Source organism: Talpa europaea (assembly GCF_964194135.1).
Source record: "Talpa europaea genome assembly, chromosome: 7".
Classification (NCBI taxonomy): Eukaryota; Metazoa; Chordata; class Mammalia; order Eulipotyphla; family Talpidae; genus Talpa; species Talpa europaea.
This window is the reverse complement of record NC_140074.1, coordinates 4910641-4926146: the sequence shown is the minus strand read 5'-3', so window position 1 is coordinate 4926146 and position 15506 is coordinate 4910641. Positions and strand designations below refer to the sequence as shown.

Genomic DNA, 15506 nt, shown 5'->3' with positions numbered 1-15506 from the left:
GGGGTGTGTAGCCGTCTCATTCTGTGAATGCCGACACTAAGCCGACGGAAGCCAAGCTGTGCAAAGCCTGGCCCCCACCTGCGAAGGGAGAGCACTGGCAGGCCCACTGGGTGTGTCCTGCTGACCCTGCCACCCCTCGTGTGCATTCCAGGGACGACCTGTGGGTCCTCCTCAGGGCCGAGGCTCAACAGGACACGGCTCTCCCGTGGACGGGGTGCTTCCCCCAGGGCCCGCTGGACAGCAGGGCTGGGAGGCAGGCTTCTCCGGCCTTCCATCCTTGCAGCTCCACCATCGGCCGCAGACCCCACCCCAGCCTGCGAGCGCCTTCCCCCTGCCCACTTGGCTTCCTTCCTGGCTGCCGTTTTAATCTGGTGGGAAGAGGGCACGGCTGGCCTCCTCCCTGTGCTCCTGGCTCCACTCTCCTCAAGCCGCAGGGAAAGGTGTTCCACCTGACCTCACCACCCCGGCTTCCCGACCCACGGCCTGGTGCAGGACAGGGTGGGTCTGGCTTTGTGCTCGCTCTCAGCGGAGCGCACCAGCAGACGGGCATCTGGATGTGCGCGCATGCAGGGTTGCATGGCTTCACAGAGGCTGGTGCTGGGCCCTGGCGCCCCAGGATCTCTGCTCCCCGCTGCTGGGGGTGTCGGGGCGCTCTCTGCTGGATTCGGTGAGGAAGGCATCAGCTCACCACTTCCTGTCCCCTCTGGGCCGCAAGGACAGTCGGGCACCCGCCTGGCAGGCTGGCAGCTTCTGCCCGCCTGGCGAGAGAAAGTGTAAAGGGCTTGATCATGTGCTGCTGGGAAAAGGGTTTTGTTCAGAAAGACGCTGGGCAGGTGTGCAGGGTCTGTGCTTCCAGAGGGAAGACAAGGCAGTGGGTAGCTTGGCGGACTGTAGCAAGGTCTGCTGGGGATGCCCCTGGGGGTTTGTGTCCAGTCCCAGCTGGGGCCGAGTGGGACCAGCCCCACATTCCACTGACGTTGCGGTGTGCTCGCCGCACTGCTTGTGAGGAGCCTATTTATTTTGTATTTATTTGAACAGATTTATGTCCTAACTATTTTTATAGATTTGTTTAATTAATAGCCTGTCATTTTCAAGTTCATTTTTTATTCATATTTATGTTCCTGATGGGTTGCACCTTCCCAGTGCTGGCAAGGTGGGGTGGGGAGAGGAACGGGGGGCATGGGGGGTCCCTCCCACTGCTGCCCACTCTGACGTCAGGTCACATCTGTCCAAAGAAATTCCTCTGGAGCTGGTGACAAGAAAGGCAAGGAGGGGTAGGGCCTGAGCGCGGAGAGCAGCATCCTTTGGCAGGTGGGGGCAGAGGTCGCCCCGGGAAGCCATGGGGTCTGAGGGTGGGTCGGGGTGGGTGAATGGGAGAAATCCCAACAGCGCTGAAGGTGAAAGTCCAAATCATTTTTTGGACTGGGAGGATTTCTTTATTTCCCCCTTTTTGGCTGACAGGGCAGCGGGGTGCCTATCACTGTGAGTTTGTGCGTGGGGCAGAGGAGCGGGTGGCCAGCCCCCCGCCCTGCCTGTGAAGTGGGCGCCCTCCCTCCAGCTGCCTCTGCGCCACAAGCTGGTCAGCGCCACTGCCGATGCCGCACGCGCCAGAATAGCCAGATGAGGACGAGCTGAGTAGGACGCAAAGATCAATGCAAAAATTATCTTTATATATAAATAGAGTATATCTGGAATTTGTGAATGCAAATTAAGAAAGACTTGGAAGTTGTCATTTAAAGCAGCCTTCTAATAAAGTTGTTTCAAAGCTGAAGATGCGTCCGCGGCTCTTCTGATCTGGGCTTGGACGGTGCAGGTATTGATGTGTGAGAAAGCCAATGTGTAGCCCCCTTGGGCAGCTTCTCCCCTTGAGTTCCTCGGGGGTGCCCCTCTTTAGAACAGGTGTTGGTTGGATGTGGGGTGCTGAGGACCCATGCTTCTGAGCTGCTGAGTCGGGGCGGGAGAGGTAGGGGGTCGGGCCCTTCCAGCCCCGTTGACTCAGACACCGTGGCTTCTCTCCACTTCCCTGGCTGTGCCTCCCGGCTTCGGTCAGTTCCGGCCATCTTCTGATGAGGGCAGGCCCCCCTTGGCACAGTCCTTGCTTTCTGCCTGACTCCCCAGGAAAGGGCATGACCTTGGGGGGCAGGGAATGTGTTACTGGGTTTTTTCCAGTATCTAAGACAGTGCCTAGTGACTTCAAATAAAGTCAGGGGGCATCTCCCTGGGCTAAGTTGCTCTCAGGCTCAAAAACACATTTGTTTAACTGTCCACACTCTAGGCTCCGATGGCCCAGGCACCTGATAGGCTGGTGTGAAGCAGCAAGTGTGCCCACATGCAAAGCTGGCATAGACACTTGTACTAGGTTAAAAGTGCCCTCCGCCCCAAAACTCATGTCCACCAGGAAGCTCAGAATGTCACTTTGCTTGGAAATAGTTTTTGTAGATGTGATCCATTAAGATCAGGTTTAGGCTGGGCACTAAGGCCAACAACTGGTGTCTTTATACAATTATACAATGGAAACTGGACACAGACACGCATGGGACAGAGACCCAGAGAACACCCAAGGGGGGCAGAGCTGCAGCTGCAGATCCCCATGGTTACAGGCAGCTGCCAAGAGGGAGGAACAGACCCTCCAGAAGGGGCCGGCCCACCAAGGTCAAATCTTTGACCTGAGCTGAGACGAGTTTCTGTTTTTAGTCACCCCAGACTGTTGTCATTTGCTCCCGGAGAAGCAGGCCACCTGCATCAGATGCCTCTCGTGGGGGGACAGGCAGAAGCCATTTCTCAACCACTGGCTCTTGGCCAATTGGTCCCCTCACTTCAAACCTGCTGCCTCCAGCCCGGAGGCCACAGAGAACCTGGGTGCCCTCCTCTTCCAGGTCAGTGTGCAGCCTGGGGCCTTGCCAAGTAGGCCTTTTTCTTCATCCCTCCTTTCCATCTTTAGTCCAGTGTCACCTTTCAGAGGCTTCCCTGCCACCCTATTTAAAATGGCAGCCTGTTCCCCCACCGACCCAGCCTTCCCTGACACACTGACCGTCCACTCTACCGAGCTTCCTCCGTGTGGATGTAAGTCCACGAGGATGGGGGTGGGGCAGGGCTTGCTTCACATGCTTCCCGGGAGAGCAGGCCCCTCGGGTGCTTATTTAGGAGGTACTAGCTGGAGGAGGCCCAGCAAATGTGCCGGAGTGTGGTCAGCAGAATCAGCATCAGGCCCCTCCTAATTCCCAAAACCTGTGGCCAGGTGATGTGACGAAGGGAACTCAAGGTGGTTCATCTGACCTCAAAATGGGGAGCTCAACTGCACCATCCAGGCGGGCCGGGAGAGCCAGAGAGATGGCCCCAGGGCACTGGTGGCACCTCCAGAAGCCGTAAGAGGCCTGGACCAGTCCTGAGAGCAACTTGGCTTTAGCCCAGAGAGATGCCCCCTGACTTTATTTGAAGTCAAGTTAAATTAGAACATCACGGTTTCAGGCGCTCACTGTGGAGAATGAGTATGGGCATCAGCTGCGTGAGGGTCACGGCTAAGCATCCCATTTCATGCTCAACAGGACCGGCTGCAGGTGGGAGCAAACAAGCGTCTTCAAACCGCCATGAGATGGCAAATCTCATGCCTTCTCTTGGCAGGAGAGCGGCCTTGGTCATGTTTGCGGCCAGATGGTGCTTGGGTGGGGCCAGGGAATCATGGAGGAGGGTAAGAAGCAGGCCCGGGGGCCCCGGCCTCGCCTCAGACCCAACTAGATGGGCCCTGGCCAGAAGCCTCAGCGGAGCCTGGGCAGGGGTAGGAGTTGCTGGCTGACCTCTCCTTGTCCACTCCACAGCCCGGGCACTGGAGCCCCTCTCACCTCAAACACGCAGGTCTTTGGGAACGGTGTCCAGCACCTACTCGGGCCCAGCCTGGGACGTAGGGTGTTAGGGAGGGTGGGGCACGGCCTGCCTGACTCTCCACGGATAGAGAGTGGAAATCCCGGCGTCTTGGTGTCCGCTCTGTGGCCCAGGGCAGGTCAGACCACCTTTCTGAGCCCTTTGGCTTGTCCACTAATAAAAGGAGCCGTGCCCGGGGGCTGCTGGGAAGTTGAGACAGGAAGTGGAAATGGCTGGTCTAGGAGCAGTGGTCGCCCAGCTGTCCTCCCCGTGCAGGATTCCAAACAGTCATTTCCCCTCAGCGCCTCCCTGCGGCCCCAGGACCTCCGGCATCTGAGCGGAAGTGAGGAGGGCAGCGGGGGCCCTGCTGGCGGGTTCCGGCCAGCTGCCTCCCTGAAGCGGACCCTTTGCTCTCCAAACCCCAGATCAGCTTTCATTGAGTGCACATAGGGCCTCGCTTAGTTCTAAGAAGGGGCTGCTGCTGCCCTTCCCCCCCCCCCCATTTACAGAAAGAGGAAACCAAGTCTCTGGGAGGGTCGGGACTTGCCCAGGGCTTTCCCTCGAGTGGGTGATGGACCCAGCAGGCCTGGGGGTGGAGGTAGGGGGGGCTCCGCTGGGGTTTCCCCTGCCCACGCCACACCAAGCGGACCTGACCCAGGTCACTGCCCACCCCAGGGCCTTCACCAAGGGGCAGGTGTGCCTGGTTCCTGCTGCTCCCCAGGCCGGGAGGCCACAGAGAAACTGGGCCACCTCGGGCACTGTGATCCTGGGCAAATCTCGCTATTTCCCCGAGATGGGCACACACCTTCCTTACTGCCCAGAGGAGGAAGGGACGCGTCCAGGCTCACACAAACAGGACCAAACCTCAGTTCAAACCAGCTTTGCTGACTCCAAGGGCCACGTCCTCGGCTTGAGCTCCCGGCACCCATCTGAGCTGGTAGAATGTAGGGAAGGGTGAGAGACCCAGGTGTTGACCTTGGGCCCTCAAGAGCTGAAGAGAAGGCTGGAACTGACCTGCAAGGCCTGGATGTGGTGGCTGGGGAGGTTGGCAAGGGTTGGGTGGACCAGGAGGAACCCAGTGAGAAAACTGAGGTCTAAGGGGTCAGAGGCCTGGCCCAGTCCCCCAAAGCGGCAAGCCTCGTGCTCCCAGGTTCCCACGGCAGGCCGGTGGGGCAGCGGGCACACAGGAGTCATCTCTTAGCCATTTTCTGTCCCCCCTCAGCACAGCCCTCCTGGGCCTGCTATCTCCCTACAGCAGTTGGGCTGAGGAGAGGGAGCAGGCTCCACCCACCCCAGGCCGCCCCAAAGAACCCTACTCCCCTCCCCGTCATTTACAGGAGGGCAGACAGGACTGGGCAGCGACCACAGTCACTAGGCCCCCCTACGGCTGTTTCTCTACCCCGGCCACACTGACTCACACCTGTGGCCTCCGCTTCAAATGACTAGACTTGGTGTCTCAAAACAACACAAACCTATTCTCTCAAAGATCTTGAGGCCAAAATCCAACTTCACCGGCCCCCGGGCTGGTTCCGGCCTCCCACCTCCGTCCTCTGCCCCTTCTGTAGTCAGACCTGCTGCTTCTCTCCTGAGGACGCTGGCACTGCATTTAGATCGTGCCAGATAACCCCTCACAAAGCCATTAGCCACCCCCACAAGCCCCCCTGTCCCTTAAGGTGTCCGCTGAACCCCTCAGCAGTGTATTTCTGTCAGTCCACCTGTTGTGTTCCCCACTCTGTCTCTGGTGAATCCTCTCACCCCCCGCATCTCTGGCCTGTACCCCAGTTCTTGTATGCATAAACAAATAAATCTTGGGGGAAAAAATGCCAACCAGAATCCACCCAATCCTTGCAGCCCACTGGGGCTCTACGCCAGCACCCCCGCCCGGGGAGGAAGGATCTCTGTCCTCACAACCCTCCTCTCCTTCCTTCCTGAATCTCTTTTTGGCCCCTGACCATGAGTTCCAGGAGCCCCACTGAGCTGAGCAGGAAGTGTGTTCTGAGAACAGACAGTGGACCCCACCAGCTGCGTGAAGCCCCATGGATGTGGGGATTCTGCAGATTTCACTGTTCAGCCTTCCCGTCCCTGATCCCCAAGGGCCTGTCCAAAGATGGGCAAGGAGGGGCTTGCCCAAGGCCCTAGTGGACAATGGCAGGATCCCTGACCCAGGCCTTCTGCCACCAAGGCCACAGACTGTGACCTGGGCATGACAAAGTCAGGGTGAGAGTTCCGGCTTGGGGTGCTTTCCTAAGAGACGTCTACCTGCCGCCTTCAGATTGCGGCCTGTTAAGCCCGTCTGAGGGATGGGCAAGCGGATCCCTATCATGGAGACTGCCCAGAGGATGCAATCCCAGAATCAGCCCAAAGGTGACAGACCTCGCACTGCCTCCCTCTCCTACAGGGTTTTTGCATCCTCTGCTGCCCTCCGGTGGCTGTGGGGAAACAGGCCCGGGCCCAGCAGGGAAGCGTTTGGGTAAACTGAAGCAGGACTGTCCTACTCCGGAAGGCGAAAGAAGCCGGGCTCACTCAGTGCCTGTCAGGGCCTTGGGTTGGCTGGTCACTCTCAAGCCCCGTCACAGGGAATGGGTCTGACTAACATGTCCTTGAACTTTTCCATTCGGCGGAAGAGGGCAAGAAGGGAGTGGGCAGGCTCCTCCGCCGGCAGCAGCCCCAGGGGAAAAAGCCCTTAAGGAGTCAGGCGCTGACCCCAGCGTGGGTCAGCCTGCGGCCACTGTGAAACGTGGAGACGCAGCTGACCCAGGAGAGAAGAGCTGGTCGCTGAGGCCTGGCCCGCAGCCAAGGCCCCCCACTGCTGCCCCGGGCTACGGGAGGAAGCCGGGGCTGAAACCCAGTCAGGGGCCAAGAGGGAAGCAGAGGGCGGGGAGCCCCTGCTGACACGGTGTCCTGGACAGCGCCGTGGCCCACGCTGGGGTCATCACATGCCCTCTTTGGGATCTGGAGCTGAGAGAAGAGGCTGGGAAGATACCAAGGAACCCCGGCGGGGCCTGAGGGTGGCAGGGAAAGGGAGAAGTGAGTGAGCAGGGGAGGGGGCAACAGTCGCAAGGAAGGCCCCTTGGTTCCCCAGGCCTGGCTCCCGCCCGAGGCTCTGGGGCCCTCAGGACTTGCGGTCTGACCAGTGGAGCAGGAGCAGCCCGAGCCGGGAGACCCAGACTCACACCCCCTCGGGGGCGACTCCCATGGCTCAGCCAGCCTCCGAGGGGCATTCCCAGAGCTCTTCGGGGCACCCGGCCGAGGGGCATTCCCAGAGCTCTTCGGGGCACCCGGCCGTGCAGCCTGCCAGGGCCAACCATACAGCTGTGGGCCACGCATCCGGAGGGAGAGAAGGTGGGAGGCCACCTGGGGTGAGCTGAGGCCACCGCCCCAGAGCAGGCTCCTGCCTGGCGGGCGTGCTTGTTAGTACAAGGAAAGTGAATTATTTTTGTTTTTAAATAACGACATTTAAAACCCCCAAGAGGATCAGGGGGGTTACCACTCACCTCCACTGGGAGAGCCCACAGGCACCTGATTCTGGCGGGCACCCTAAAGCCACCATGCCACTCGGCTTCTGAAACCCTGGGGACCTGGACCCCATGCAGGGCACAGCCCCTCCACACTCCCACGCTGGCTCATCCGGTGGGCCCGTTGGCCTGGGCTATCTGGAAGGCGCCGAGCTCGCCCACCCGACTCCTGGCCACCGCAGACTCTGTGCTGAGCCTGCACGCTCACCATCCACGGCCGGCATCTTGTCATTAAACCCCAAGGTCGACTCATTGTGCCCAGTTGACATCATGCCCTCGTTGAGGCTCGGAGAGGGGCATCACCCCCATCCCAGTCAGTGGGCGGTGTCTGAGCCGCCTCTACTCTGGCAGTAGTGTCCTGGGGGTTACACGACAGAGCCCTCTGGGCCCCCACCAGACAGAGGGGCATGGCATCGCCCCAAGCATCCAATGACCTCTGGCCCTTACGCGCCCCGGCTAGGGATGGCACAGCTTTTCTTTATTGCCAACAACACACAGTGCCAGGGCACATGGGAGGGGCAGAAACCAGAGGGAGTCAGGGCCAAGCCCCACTGTCCCTCCTTCCCTGGCCCCATGCAGGAGTCCGACGTGATTTCCAACCACAGATGAGGCAGCCGGAGATGCCCAGAGAATGGCCCAGGGCAGGGGTGGGGCAGTCCCTGGCTGGGGCAGGGGAGGAGGTAGGCACCCCATGACGCTTGAGGGCCCCAAGCGACCCTGCAAGGACCCACTGCGAGAAGCACGAACAGGGCTTCTAGGGCAGGGCCGCAGAGGCAGCGTGCTCCTGCCTGAACCCTGCCCTGGGACAGCATCATGGCCAGGGGCAGCTGGGCTCAGGTCCTGGGAAGCAGCATCATCCACCACTCCCTGCTCCCTGGGCAGACGCAGGTCACTGCGGGGCCTGAGCGATGGCCTTCTCCACGCGCAGGTACCAGGGCTGGATGCGGGTGTGACGCATCATGTCGTCGAAGGCTTCCAGGCCCTCCATCACACGCAGCACCCCGTACACGGCCTGCGGGGCGACAGCACCGTCACGGAGGCTGATCGGGGGTGGGCATCCAGACCAGCCCTGCCCTCTGCCAGCGACGTGCTGGGTCTGCCACCTCCCGTCCCCGAGCACGCCATGGCCCACGGCAGGGCCATTGCACGCGGGTTCTGGGGGGCTATGGGGGCAATGGGGCAACTGCAGGTTCTGCCTGCCCCACGTCCACACCTTCCTTCTGGGCAGCAGCCCAGCCAGTGTCCTGTGGGGAAATGCTTGCTCCCACTCTCAGGCCCTGAGCCCCGACCTGGCAAACATCCACCCTGGCCGCAGGACCCGAGGGCGGGCACGGAACCCTGCTGCACGGACCAAGCTGGAGCCAAGTCCAAGGAGGTGAGATGCAGCAGGGAGGGCCTGCATCCAGGAACATCACTCAGCCCGGATCCACCAGGCCTGGACGGACTTGTCACATGAACCCAGCAGCTGACTTTACTGGGGCCCTGAAACAGAGGAGCCCGGTGTCTCTGGAGGTGGAGGAGCTGTGAGGTGTAGGTACTGCCTGTATCAAGGTCCCCAATCCCAAATACAAGGATAGTCTGGACCCCCACTCCCAGCTCCCACCACACTTACCAGGTCAGCCAGGTTCGGCTTCTGGCCCCCCATGAAGGGCCGGTCTTTGCCCACAGCTGCCACCCACTTGTCGGCAGCTGCATAGAGGTCCTCACGCACATCATCCTGGAGGTGGTGCCTGGTGGGGGTGGGAATGGCCTGTCAGGGGAGCTCTGACCCCCTCACCCAAGTGGGGAGAGCAGGAAGGCCTTGGGGCCAGCAGAGACCCCAGTTATCATCCGCTCCAGACCAGGAAACCCTGACCCAGTGAGAACCAGAGGCTCAACCATGGGGAGAGGCAGGAGGGACAAGGCGCTGGACTCCAAGGCCCACCCTGCTTCCCCTGGAGTCAGGGGGACCAGGGATTCTGGGTTGAATTCCCAGTTCAACAAACACCTGAAGGGGGTGGGGAGCTCGGGGACAGCAGGCCCCTGGGCACGTGTACGCGTGCGAGGACTCTCACCTGCTCTTGAGCCTCTTGCTGATGATGTACATGGCAGCGGCGCCCATGTACTTGGCCACAGCGCCCTCCACCGCCCCGAACCGGCCCTCCTTGACAATGTAGTCGAAGGAGGCCAGGGCCTCGGTGGGCGTGCGGTAGACGTTGGGGGAGATCAGGTGCACCAGCCAGTCGTCCGCCCACTGCCGCCATTTCATCTCCTCCCTGCGGGCACGGGGGCACAGAGGGCGGCCAGGTGGGTTCCAAGCTGCCCTAATCCCAGCCTGATCCCCCTGAGGAAGACCTTCCTCGCCACCTGCCCGCAGCCCCACTCACGTCCTCGCCTCCTTGCCCCCATAGAGGCGCTGGGCCTCCTTCTCGTCCAGCATGAGCCAGTACTTGTTGCAGAACTCGGTCACCTCCTTGCCCTGCTCGTTCACAGCCTTCATGGGGGGGTAGTAGGTGACCACGTCTTCCAGGGGCTGCCTTTGGGAGACACAGAGTCTCACCCGCCCCACCCTCCCTCCCCAGACCCAGCCCCACACCTCAGTGGGAATGCCCACCCCAGGCCACAGGGGCTCCTGCAGACAGGGGGTTGGGGCAGATGGCGGGGCAAGTCCCTGAGGGTGTGTGGGTGACAAGGGGGCATCTCAGAGGAGGGTGCCCATGGCCCGTTCTGGAGAACAAAGTTGTAATCCCACCTGTCCCCATGTGGGAACTCAGGGAGGCCTTCCTGGAGATAGCAGGGTGTCCCCGGGGCTCCTTACCCTGACACCAGGCAGGTCTTGAGGGCACTGATGATGACAGAGGAGTCGTTCAGTTGTTGCTGGAGGAGAGGAGACTGGTTGAGGGCCTCCTGGGGACCTCTAGGGGGGCAGACCTGCTGCTGGCAGGATCACCAGGGGCTCTAAACAGCACAACCCTAGGGCGTCTGTGGCCCTGACCCCAGGTTTATCCATCCATGGGGCTCACCCCTAAAACTGATGTCCACTGGCCTCTCCTCTCCCCCAAAGACCCAGTCCTGGCCCATCTAAGTAAGGGAGACCCAAGTGTGGCTAAAGAGGAGGAAGGTGTGGGGAGAGCCCCTGGTCTGGGTCCCACCCACTCACCCGCCTGGCCTCCCAGGCACTGAAGGCAGGGGGTAGTTTAGAAGCTATATCATAGCTGCCAAGCACTGTGCCAGGCATTTCAGATCTGCTGTTCCTACAACCGAGAAAGTATTGTCCTCAATGAATGAAGAAGGAAATCCAGAGAGGTTAAGTGGCCCCAAGTCATACAGCCTGTGATGGCAGAGCCACTCCTGGAACCCAGAACACCCTGCTTTCAGCCTGCAGAACCCCTGTTAAGCTCCGTGGGCTCCACCTCCATTAGGGCTGGCCAGTGTTTGGTGTTGGACCCTGTGGTCCAGAGAGCTAAGACCCACACAGGGCACTGCAGGACAACCTAGGACATGGGGCAGAGTTGTCTCAGCAGCTCACCAAGCTCTCTCCTTCCTGGGCCAACAGGATGGGCACCTTTCTGTAGGAGGAGAACTTGATCTCGGCCCGGCGCACGGGGTTCACCTCCACCACCTCGTAGGGCAGTGCATGGAAGTCGAGGAAGGCGCGGACCTTGCTGCAGAAGGGACATGTTTTGTACTGGTACAGGGTCAGCTGCAGTCGGCTAGACAGGGAGAGCTGTGAAGAGAGCAGGCGGGGTGGGGTGGCTCCGGAGGCCTGGTCTTCTGCCCAGACTCTGGACCCACCCCCAAACCTACTTTTACCAGGGGAGTCTCCTAGGCAGAAGCTGGAGGGATGAAAGGAGAAGGATTTAGTGGGGGAGGGGCAGGAAGAAAAAGAGGTCCAGGGAAGTGGGGGTCCTTTGTACATGGACAACCAGGCTCAAGCACCCACCCAGGTGTGTAGGAGGAATCTTCTGGTCTCTATGCAACACTGAACAGATGCCTCTCTCTCTCTCCTATCCCAAGGGACACCAGGCACCACCCCCCATGGTCTGGCCTCTAGCAGAACATTTGTTTCAACATGGAGGGCCACTCCCACCCCCCCAACCCCAGGACCTCTGGCTGAGGGAGCACTGCTGGGCCCCAACCTGGCTAGCAGCCCAGATGGCCAGAGCAGAGCCTACCTGACACCTCCAAAGGGTGGAGTTGGACCTGGGCCTTGAGCCTGGCTTGGCCTGTGCCCCAGGTGAGCCTGCTGCACCTTCAGATTCCCAAGCCTTATCTGCAAAGTCTTAACTGCAGTCCACCCCCTTCATTGCTCAGAGGAAAAACAGACTACACTGGCGGGGGGGGGGGGGGGGGACAGGGAACTCCTGTCCCCTCTGTGGCCCAGGAAAGGGGCACCTGTGGGTGGGGGTGGGGGGGGCAGAGTAGAGAAAAGGTGTTTGGGAGTGTGGATAAAGCATCGCAAAGGTTGGGCCACCACAGGACTGGCAGGACACCTCCTTGTGTCCGGCCAGGTGTCTAGGTTCATCAGTTCCATGACCGTATTAATGCTAATAAATACACCCACGACAGGATCTGGAGAGATGGGAGGGAGGCGACCAAGTGATAAAGAGCGAACATCACTTTCTCGTGACCTCCCAATCTTCCCGTTAAAATGTCTTAAAGCTCGTTTGAAAAACGACGTGACAGGACAAGAGCGCTGGCAGGGCGCCTGCAGCGACCCCATTTCACGGATGGGGACGCTCAGGACTCGGGGACGTAAAACCAAGTCACTCGCCCAAGGTCACGGGCGGAGGAGGAGATTCCCGACCCCACAGGAGCCCCCAGGTGCGGCGCTGAGCCCAGAGCGCAAGCGCGGCCCGCGCGGCGGGTCCCGCCCGGACTTACCTGCGCGGCCAAGCGCTCGGCGCGGAGGTCCTGGGCGCGCAGGTGCCACCGCGCCGTCTGGTACAGCCCCAGGGCGCCCCCCAGGGCCAGCGCCGCCGCCCCCAGGAGTCGCGGGCTCCCCTTAAGAGCCGTGGCGGCGGGGCCCGGGCCTCCGGCTGCCCCGGCGAAGCCGGCCCGGCCACTCTCGGGGGGCCCGGGCCGGGGGCGAGCGCCCAGCCACCAGGCCGCGGAGCGCCCGCCGGGCCGCAGCACCCGCGCGGCCTGGGCCATCGTCGCTCCGCCGGCGCCGCGGGCGGGCGCGCGAAACGAAACCGCCGAGGCGCCGGCTTGAAGGGGCGGGGCCCGAAGCCCGGCGGTTGCCAGGGGTGACGGTGACGCCGAGCTGGGAGGACCTGCCCTCCCGAGAACGCGCGTGCTTGCCGGCGCCCAGATTCCCCAAGCCCGTCAGAGCTGCAGCAACACCCGCGGGGTGTCTGGGAGTCCCTGCATGCCTCGGGCTTCTGAATTTATCGGGGTAATGAGTCTCGGGGGGACTGGGGCCGAATACCCTGGTGGCCCCTGAGCCCCAGGGTCGTCTATAATATATGCTTAGGAACGTGCACCTCTGCGCCTAATGGACAGAAAGCGAAGTGTCAAGGCAAGGGTGAAGGCTTCGAGTCCATCGGGGCCGCGGAAACCGCCCGCGGGCCCTCAGGACGGGCGCCCGGGACGCGGGCTGTTTCCGCCCTCCCGCGCGGCCGCAGCGCTCCCGTGGCCCGAACCATAAAGACGTCCCGCGCAGCAGGGGGCCTCAGCAACCACGTGTCTCAGATTTCGCTCACTCGGAGGCGCCGGCCCGCCGACCCGGGGGTCCCCAGAGGCAGAATGAGGCAAAATGGGGTCCCAGGGTGCCCCCGCCCTCCGCCGGCTTGCTCCCCCGAGCTGAGGGGGGGAGCCTCCACCTCCCAGGCTTCTCCGCGGGCAGCCCCGGGACGGCCCGGGCGGGCGACCGGAAGCGGGCGGAGTGGGCGGAGATCGGAAGGCGTGACGCGTTGTGGGCGGGGCGGGGCGGAGTCTGACGGGAGGAGGAGGAGCTCTGCTCTCCGAGGAAGATGCGCAAGCTCGGCGGCGGGGGGCGGGGCCGGGGTCGTGGGGGCGGGGTCTAGCGGCAGGGAGGGGGCGGGGCGGGGCGGGGCGGGGCGGGGCTCGGTCTCGCTGCCTCGAGCTGCGTGGGCCCGCGCGCCTCTACCCGCTTCCGCTGAGCACGCGCCGTGGGCGCGACGGTCGCCGCGTTGCACCGTCGCGAGACCCTTACGGAGCCCCAGGCCACAAAGTCGGGGCGCAACGGGGAGCTGGGCGTGCCGATGGAGCCGGAGCGGAAGGCGGGACGAGCAGTTGCTTTCTCCGGGCTGCCCTCCTGGGAGAGGGAGGTGGGACCAGTTTGGGGGCTCGGAAGGGGCCGCAGAGCCTCCAGTCCTGGGTGGGTTGCCAGCTACAGACGCCCTCTACGGGCTCAAGGCAAGCGCCGTCGGCCGGGTCCTTGGAAAAGGCGGCATTCGAGAACTGGGGGCAGCTGGCCGTGTTTTACAGATGGAGAAACTGGGGCCGCCGCAGAGCCCCTGGGCCGTGTAGGATTTGCTCCAGACACTTCTTTCAGCCTCTGGGAGGGGGCGGGCCCGGTCTTTGCCTAGTGGGGGGAGAGAGAGAGTGGGGTCAGCATCCCCGGCCACCTTTGCTGGCTTGGCCTGGAGCCTTGGCCAAGGCGACTTGATATGAGGCAACCTGATGCCTGCACAGGTAGAGCCGCCTCTTCTTGTCTCAGCTTACCCTTCTATACAGTGAGAGCAATGACCAGGGTGTCCTGCACAGAGATGTGTCAAGATCAAATGGGAAATTGATGAATGCAGGGAGAGGCTGAAGGCTAGTGAGGCCCGTGCTTTAGATACCCTCGTCTTTTGCCCACCTGGCAGCTTCACCCTTGCATGGGGTGATTCATCCTTTGCCAAATATAGAGGGGCAACCCAATGACCAGCCCTTCCAACATGAAGTACATGGCAAAGTCCTTTCTATGCCGTCCCAGCTAGGACTGGACTGATATGAGTGTAGGTCCCAGCTCTTAGCTTGCCACCCAGGTCTCCCTGCCTTTAGTCCCTCCACTGCCTCTTCCTTAATGCATTCCAGTTAGAGGCCTCTCAGTGGCCAGCAGTGGGCACAGGCCAGCTGAATGCACAGAGCCCCAGGGCTGAGGACCAGCTGTGGCCGAGTTGGATGGAGCCTGAGCCCAGGCTACCAGGGTTGGGTGTACTCTCCAGCTGAGGCCAAGAGCACACAGAAGCGAGAACGGTGTCAGGTCAGGCTGGTGGCAGTGACAGGCCCAGAGCCAGGCAGAGAGAAGAGTGGGTTTGATCAAACTCAGAGACAGCTTGTGTGCAGCAGCCCTTGGGTCTGCACCAGCCTCTGTTTGCCCAGGGCTGTGAAGGATTTGCAGCCAGCTCTTCACAGAAGGGAAACTGGCAGAGATTTGCAAGCCCCTGGAGTAGGCAGGGTTCAAAAGGGGCCCCTGACTGGGCCATGCTGCTCTGCACCAGACCTGGTTTCCTCACGCTGCCCACCCCGCCCTGGCACCCCTCCCCTGGAGAGCAGCAGGATGAGTTCATACCAGGGGGACCCTGAATTTCAGGATCTATCTAGAATGTTCTGCTAACCACTTATCGGTGGTCCCTGCCCCTCCCCTACTTAAATTCTTTGGGGCTCCATCTGTAGTCTCCTCCACAGCCAACAGTCACTGCAGACTTGAGGATACCTTTTATGGTCAAAGGGTGGAGCCCCTGGGCTGCACTCTGGGATGGGGTCACTGGCACACCCCAGGGAAGGCGAGCTTTGGTGGCGACATCGTACCCCTCCCCCTCCCCCCCCCCCCCCCCCGCCCCGGTTGTGCTCATCTCCCCTTCCTGCCCTTTCACCACCCAGATGGCAGCAGGGCTTGCCAGAGGGGGTGGGGGTCTGGCAGGGACCTCGCTGCCTTACAGAGGCCATGTCTGTGCCCTACGCACCAGCCCAGGCCCCTTCCCTATGCCGCCCCCAACCCGCCCCAAATCCAGAGCCCAGGCTGCTGGTGAGCTGATTCCAGGGAACAGGTGGGTGGAGCCAATGCAGTCTCTGTCAGTGTCAGTGTCACCTGAGGCCTCAGGGCAGGAAACAGGCAGCCTCGGCCCTTGTGGGACAGCCATCTGGGGGACACAGCAAAGGGGCTGGGACCCACACCACCTCCCAAGGACAGCCAGGCCCCCG

The 15506-nt window shown here is 61.7% G+C and overlaps 1 protein-coding gene across 1 annotated transcript; it reads right to left on the bottom strand.

The window, feature by feature from the left end:
• Positions 1-7850: 7850 nt before the first annotated feature.
• Positions 7851-12506, bottom strand: PTGES2 (prostaglandin E synthase 2; the record flags this gene model as incomplete). Its single annotated transcript, XM_084237613.1, has 7 exons — positions 7851-8385; positions 8986-9103; positions 9428-9628; positions 9740-9889; positions 10171-10229; positions 10882-11079; positions 12237-12506. The coding sequence occupies 7 exons, from the start codon at positions 12504-12506 to the stop codon at positions 8263-8265; spliced, it is 1119 nt and encodes a 372-aa protein (XP_084093739.1). The 3' UTR covers positions 7851-8262.
• Positions 12507-15506: the final 3000 nt, after the last annotated feature.